Below are 7,838 nucleotides of genomic sequence, written 5' to 3' on the forward strand. Positions count from 1 at the left end.
CGTTGGAAGCCATCCACGACTCTTGCTTAACATGTACAATTCTGCCTGAAGGCGGGCGTTTTCTGCTCCCGCTAAAAGGTCGGAAGACTTGTACTCATAAGCAAGGGATAGGGGCCACTTCTGGGGGCGTTTCTGCTCCCGCTAAAAGGTCGGAAGACTTGTACTCATAAGCAAGGGATAGGGGCCACCAGAAGCTCCATCATCATACAGACTTCTGTGCATGCTGGATACAACGGACAAACTCCTGAAGAGACTGTTGAGACCTCGTCTCCACGCCGCTGTGAAATCCGCCGGCGACCTCAGCGAGAGGCCGTACGGCTTCCGCAGAGGGAGGTCGACGATTGACGCTATTCAAGAGGTACTGGAGGCTGCCAGAGATACGGAGCGGGGGAACCGCTATTTCCGCCCGTTTGTCTGCTGGTAACCCTGGATGTGAAAAATGCATTTAACTCGGTGAGGTGGAAGTACGCCCTAAATGCGTTGGAACAGGACTTCAAGGTACCCGAGTATCTCCTCTGGATCATCGATGATTATCTAAAGGACCGCTTCATCACCTACGAAACGCAGAATGGCCCGAAAAAAAGGAAGCTGACGGCAGGAGCTGCCTAGGGCTCCATACTGGGACCGTATATATGGAACATCTTCTATGACGGTATCCTACGTATGGATATGCCCGAGGGCACTTTCCTGATTGTGTACGCAAACGATGTTGCGCCCGTTATCATCGCGAGAGATACGACCGCGGCACAGATGTGACTCAATCAAGTCATGCGTCACATCTGCTTCTGGATGGACGCCCACGGATTGAAGCTCGCGGTAGCGAAGACTGGAATAGTGCTTCTTACGAAAAGGCGCATCGACACCGTGCGCCCCATGCAGGTGGGAGACGTGACGGTTCAGATCAAGGCAGCTGTGAAGTACCTGAGGGTGATGCTCGATACCAAGCTGACCTTCTGGGAACAGATCAGGCGAACGGTGGATAAGGCGATGGCGGTGACGGCGTCGATGAGCAGGACCATGGCCAACATAGGAGGCCCACGGCCCTGCATGAGGCGACTCCTTATGCGCACCACCGAAGCTATCCTGCTGTACGGCGCCGAGGTGTGGGCCGATGCGCTGCAACACGAAAAGTATCGCAAGCGCCTCGCCGCAGTGCAGCGCAGAAGGGCCCTTCTGGTCGCGTGCTCCTACTGCACGGTCTCTGAGCCCGCAATAATGGTGGTCGCGGGGGTCATTCCTACCAACTTCCTTGTTAAAGAGCGACGATTCGTCCATCAGCAGAAGGCTGCTGTCGGCTTGACTTGTGCCAAAGATACTGCCAGCGCCAACACCATGAGGGTCTGGCAGGACCCATGGACGCGAGAATCACGCGGCAGATGGACTGCCCGCCTACGAAGGTTGACGTCTCTGTCGGGACTCCCCTTCGCCAGAAGAAAAATAACGAGGAGGCGCTGACCTTCAGCGTAGCTTTGACGTCATCGTAGTGATAAAATCAAACGGCCCCAGCCCGAAGTAATGTGAACGCGGTGCCGGGTTGGGTCTGGGAGTTGACATGGCCGCTGGCGTTTCGAAGGCCACTTCAACAAACTGGCCCCCGCGTAGGGGGGGTGGCGACCCTTTTGGGTCGCCTACTCCCCAACATTGGGGGGGCAGAAGAGAGGGTACGCCGACTCTATATAGGGGTGGTCCGATTGATGACCCTTTACGGGTCACCGATGTGGGCCAGAGGCCTGATGGCCTGCCGACGTGGTCGGCAAGTCCTCCGCTCGATTCAGCAGAGGATGGCCATCAGGCTGATCCAGGAATATCGGACCATCTCCCATGAGGCGGCTATTCTGTTGGCGGGGGAGATCCAGTTCGAGATACAGGGGGAGGCCGACGCCGATGTTTATCGGCGTCGTCAAGCTCTCCGCCTCTCAAGACACCTCCCAACGCCCGAAGTAGTCGAAAAATGGAAGCGTTAGTCCCGACGGATGGCCCGCGATTCGTGGCGGATGCAGCATGAGTTGAGCTGCGCCGTCCGCAAAGGGGCACTCAGGGCGGTCCTTCCATACCTGGATGCATGGATGGACTGCGGCCATGGTAGGCTGACCTACCAACTCACGCAGGTGCTCACCGGACACGGATGTTTCGGTGAGTACCTGTGCAAGATCGGGACCGAGGCGACGGCTACGTGCCAACAATGCGGCGCGCAGTATAACTCCGCGCAGCATGCGCTGGAGGAATGCCCGCCTTGCGCCGGTGAAAGGCGGGCCCTCCAGCGCGTAATAGGACGGGACCTCTCGCCGCGGGCCGTGGTAGAAGCCATGGTCTGCGACGAGAGGTCGTGGAACGCCGTGACCTCTTTCTGTATGAGGAAATCCTCATGGAAATTGACGTGTCAATTTCATCACTATTACATGTATTAAAGTAAGCATTTAAACTTTTACTCCTTTCAGTGTATTTTCTTAAAAATGTTATGAATAAATGTAGGAGATTCATAAGCACAAGCCATTTTCACGAAAATAATGAAATTCAAAAAGCTGAATTTCTTGAACAAATCCTTTCTCTTGTGAAATTGTACGATCGCACTTCTGCAAAACACATGTGCGTTAGTTAGCGTCAATGTCTTTTATAAGGCCGATACCTTATAGCTCAGGGACCGTTGTAGAATTTACAAGGGTTTTTAGCCTACGTGCGATCTTGAAAGAGGGTGCACGAGACGAAACAGACTTGGCGTTGCACAGTCACGAAACATCACGCTGGATCTTTCGGCTATCGATGGCCTACAGGAACGTTTATGTGAAACAGATGCGTGAAAGACATTGTTCCTGGAGAATCTGGCTGGTACCCTCGCTGGTAAATTTATGGGATTTCAAGGGTGGTTTCGAGAGAAGCAGTTATTGTGCATTGGTTTCTTGGCCGCTCGCATCTTGCATGTAGCGTGACGTAGGCGGTTCGCAATGGAGAAACCGTCCTAAATTGTCATTGGTCCTAAAGTATTCCCACCTCAAGTTTTACTACGGACTTTTGGGGGTAGAAGAAACTCCGTAGGAAAAATCTCAGACATTATCTCGTGACATTCAGTGACGGTAAAACATGTATTTGTCGCACGAATATTTTGGTATTTTTCTTAACGTAGAAACAACACATTTCTCTATAACAATAAATAAACGTAGGAGCAACACGCTAAATAACAAATCTATTTAAAGTAAATAATATGATTCTGACAAGTGAACAGTGTTAGTTACCGTACAGTGAAATAAACACCGTCAGTGCGTTGACCCTATCGCATTTGTTACTACGTCTTGCGGTGGTGCCGTAGACCTGCGATCAGCTGTGCACTAGGCGCTACCCCACCAGAAATCACTTGGGTTAATAGCAGCCAGGATCGACACAGTGACCTACTGACACATGTATGCACGCAGCAACTGAACTTGCTGGTCAAAAGGTTGATATTTTTTCAAATTTCAATAGCTGTTAGGTGGTCAGTGTTAGTGGCCGTGCAGTGACTTGACCGCACTTGTCAATACGTCTTTCGGTGGTGCCGTATATCTGCGACCAACTGTGCACTAGCTGTCACCCACCATAAACCATTTCGTCCGACAATGAGCAGGATCGGTACAGTGACCTACTGACACAGGTCTGCAAGCTGCGGATGAATTTTCCGAAAGGGTGAGTTCTATTCAATTTATTGGTGATTATTATTTTTTAATTTAAGGAGTCAAAAAAATCGATTTTTTTCCCTTCATAAATCGATAGTTTAACACCTTGAAAATGTCCTCCCAAAACCACAGAACGAAATTCAAAAAATTAAACCTGCTACAGCCGTTTTTGTTACGGAGTAGACGACGCAGGTATACCAGAAAGCGCGCGGCGCAGCGCGTCGTGCTCCGTTTCTCGGTCCGTTATAAGTGAAATACACAAATTATATTGGAGACGGGGACTCGAAGACATTATTGCAAAATAATAAAAAGTGAATGCGTTGGTCACGTTGAAAAAAGGATGGGAAGTCGCCTGCGAACTATCAGAAAATTTGCCAAACTTGGAGGAAAAGGAAAACGAACAGAGGCCCTTATTAGAAAACTGGCAAAGTATTATGGTTTAGCCATAAGAAGGAATTCCGAATCTGTCGAAGAAATGCAGAAGGCTATAATGGCCACTTTTTTTCATGCGATTTCCACCAACAAAAAACCGCTTCATCAAAACTGTTCCACAGGATTTGACTCGTGGTGTAAATGGCACATCGCAGAGGCTGCATGTGATATAAAAAAACCACAGACACCCACCTACACTTCATCCGGACATTCAAAAGAAAATTCTTCCACTTTATAAAGATTTGTCGCGTCTGGATTTGTTAGAAGGATGCTTAGGGGGCCATACGCAGAACGCAAATTAGAGTTTTAATTCCACCGTGTGGCGACTGGTACCTAAGCATCTACATTGCGGCTTCAAAATTGTTGAAATCGCTTCCTTCTTGGCTGCTGGACAATTTAACGAGGGATACAGTTTTGTTCTACAATTGATGCAAAAGTTGGACTTAGTGATTGGGCAACAATGTAAGATGTTCGCCAACGTGTACGACGCGCAGCGGCTGAAGAGACAACAGCGTCGTAGCTTCAGCAGTACCAGAGAGGCACGAATTGCAAGGAAAGAAAAGAATGGGACCTTACTTGAAGAGTTTGAGGAAGAGAAGGGTCTAATGTATGGGCCTGGTATAGCGGATTAGCATGAAACAGCTGTAAGTATCCGAAAACTGTTATTTATGTTCACCGAAAACTTTAAACGTGTTTTTCTCGAAACGACGTTTTTCAAATTGGCGTGCAATGTAACTCAAAAAGTATTCAATCGATCGAGTTGTCCTTTTACATAAATATTCGTGAACATTTTCTTCATAGAATGAACCTATTGTTTCAATGATATTGTTTAAATAAACCATTTTTTTATAAACATTTAAAGCCAAATTTAGCCGAAAAAAATTAATTTTTTCTTCAGGAAACTGTGACTTATATAATTTTGTTTCTATTAACTTATATTTAGGTTCATTCTATGCGTACACTCTTTAACTAAAGAAATCTTGTTGAATATTTGATTTCGGACGAATACAGCAGACTATACGTTGGACGCCGCGAAACAAGTGCGTCGCCGACAGAGTGGGAAGAAGCTCTCATAACTTTGTTAGTTGTCATCCTTTTTTAATAAAAAAAATTGTTGTTATAAACTATAATGTGGTAATATAACAACCTATAAATTTGAGAAGGATCGATTGAGTACTTTCTTCAAAAATAATTCCCGAATATTCCTCAATTTTTGGCGAGTTACACCAGGCTCCCCCCTTAACGCAAGCTATGACTTTTTCACGGCAATAATTCTGCAAGTTTCCGTACATACATTTTTCTTCGGGTTTCTTAAAGACAATTATTCGTAATCAATACCATTGTTGCCCGTTACTGAACTACAGATTTTTATGTCAATAACGAACTACGATCACTATTACATTACTTTTTCCTTAATACGTGATTTGAGAAGGATATTTACAAAATCCTTAGTCTCTATTTTCAAATAATTATTATTTTCGATTCTATTTAAAAAAATAATTGTGTATTCGTCTTTTTACGTTACACATGATTTTCTTACATTTATGTTTCGTTCATTCATCACTTTAAATGACAAACGAAGATGGTAAAAAGTTCGATTTGTTACGTTTTTCTTATTTGCTATTATACGCGGTTTCCTGGGATACATGCCGACTTGCTTGTTCGAAGCTTCATAGTACAAGCGTAGCCACCGCTAGCGCGGGAACTCGACTGGCAAACTCGCGCTCTGATTGGTCGGGGTTTATCGTTAATATCTCGTTAACAAAGCCTCAGATAATATTTTCGCCAAAAAAAAAATTGTTTCAAATCATCCCAGTAATTGTGGGGGCCCGCCGCACACACGTCAAGAAATTATATAACAATTTTTTGGATTGCCAAGACGTCACTTTTTAGTATAAACTACAAAGAATTTCTCCGAGAGTATACTTGCATGATTTTGTATCTATTCAAGTCACAATAGGACGAAAACTACACTAGTTTACAAAATCCAAAAAAATCTATGTAAACCAGCTCCACTATGAAATTCTTATGGAAGGTAGTCGCCTAAACTCAGAAATCGACGTGAGACGTAATTCTATAGATACTTTTTTGCGATATCGGCGGATTTATATTTTGGTAATTTTTTAAAAAGACGACCCGACGTTTTTGGCCGTATCTCGTGTTATAGTTGACTGATTTAATCGCGATAATTCTTAAATCAAAGGTAATTAAATTACATACACTTCTTTCCTACGTTGGTTTTCAATCGGATCAATAGGCTAAGTGTCTCAATTAGTGTGCCTGTCCCAATTCACTAATGGGTGCTTTTATATCAAAATAAGAAATACCAAATAACTTACAAAAATAAAGAAATACAGAATTTCTTAAATTAAGTTTAGCTATTAATGTATCTGTTACAAACAACAGTATCATATTTTTAAACAGTTAAAGCATAGTAAACATTTTTTCAAAGATGCATAAAACGATTTCGCTGGTTTTACCTAAATTCCGTATCGAAAACGTTAAGGAACACGCATTTCACAAATGTGAATAAATGGATAATTATCATGATTTGCACTTATGCAACATATTATATCAGAAAGACTTCTAATTTTATTAAAAAATAGTAAAATAAGTACTTTTGAAACGTTTTCGTATTTTTTTAAACAAATCTACTAATACTGCGAGATTTTGATGCTTATCTGCATTAATGTGTCCGCTCACTCCCCTGTAACTGGCAAGCCTAACCTTGTGAGAGAGTGACAGCATCGACGTAAAAAACTGTTACGATAGGTACAGATAGACATTGTAGGTATAAACTAGAGGTCGTGATTCTGAACGTGTATTAAAAGCATACGTGTACACGCGTATCTCATGTACACGTACGTCAGTACATGTCATTTTAAGTACACGGGTATACGTGTACTATTTCACGTATATTTAAATATACTGTCTGAATCTGTATTTCGATTCGTATTAATTTTTAGAATACAGTTGCTAATTTTGGAAAGCATAGTTAGCATAAGTATTGTCCTAAATTTTCTAGAGATTTTTTGTTAGAGTATGCCGTGGTTTTAAAAGTCGAAAACCATATTTCGATTTTTTCGACGTTTTTTCACGGAAATAGCTTACAGTAGTACATTGCATTTTTTAATTTACTTTATTAAGTAAGTATATTATACGATTTTAAGTATATCTACATTTAGTAAAACAATATATTTTAAACTTAATTAAAACTGTGCTTCAACTCGTATATGTTAAAATATTGACGTTGCTCCCAAGAACACTGTGGGTGTAATCGATTAAGCGTTCTACAATGGAACCGTTAGGAAGTTTTTGATCATGGGTTTGATGCCTTGTACATACTTTTTTTTATTACATACATTATATATTTTTTAATTTCTAACTAAAGCACAGTGAATAGTATGATTGTTAAGGATTTAGGTAGGATAGGTTAGTCCTACTGTTAAGGATATTATGAGGACAAGGTTTTTGAGGCTTGTGTGTATACTTTAAGTAGGTTGAAATATTTAACCATATGTATACGGTGCCGAATTCATTTCCGACCCACCTCGAGAGCGACATGCACACAGTGACGGAGTTGTTCGTGGAAGTCGGAAAGTGACAGAATGTTTGTTGACATTGGAAACGGCCGGTTTTTGTCATGCCAACAGTTATTTTGCTACGATTTTGTTTTTCGAAATATGCTTTGACAACAGTTGGACAGAAACAGTCAATGTACAAGCATCAGTTCTTATTTGAACAATTTTATATAATAATTCA

General features: G+C 43.0%; 2 protein-coding genes across 2 annotated transcripts; both read left to right on the forward strand.

Annotated features, from left to right (window-relative positions):
* The first annotated feature begins 768 nt into the window (after positions 1 to 768).
* On the forward strand, positions 769 to 1,455 carry LOC107192801. The gene has a single exon (XM_015582137.1). It carries the CDS (start codon positions 769 to 771, stop codon positions 1,453 to 1,455), a length of 687 nt encoding a protein of 228 aa, XP_015437623.1.
* A 2,679-nt stretch (positions 1,456 to 4,134) lies between these two features.
* On the forward strand, positions 4,135 to 4,708 carry LOC107192807. Its single transcript, XM_015582142.1, is given in 2 exon segments — positions 4,135 to 4,248; positions 4,250 to 4,708. Coding segments are annotated over 2 exon segments (573 nt in total).
* The last annotated feature ends 3,130 nt before the right edge of the window (positions 4,709 to 7,838 follow it).

Source organism: Dufourea novaeangliae, unplaced genomic scaffold (genome assembly GCF_001272555.1).
Source record: "Dufourea novaeangliae isolate 0120121106 unplaced genomic scaffold, ASM127255v1 scaffold421, whole genome shotgun sequence".
Taxonomy (NCBI): Eukaryota; Metazoa; Arthropoda; class Insecta; order Hymenoptera; family Halictidae; genus Dufourea; species Dufourea novaeangliae.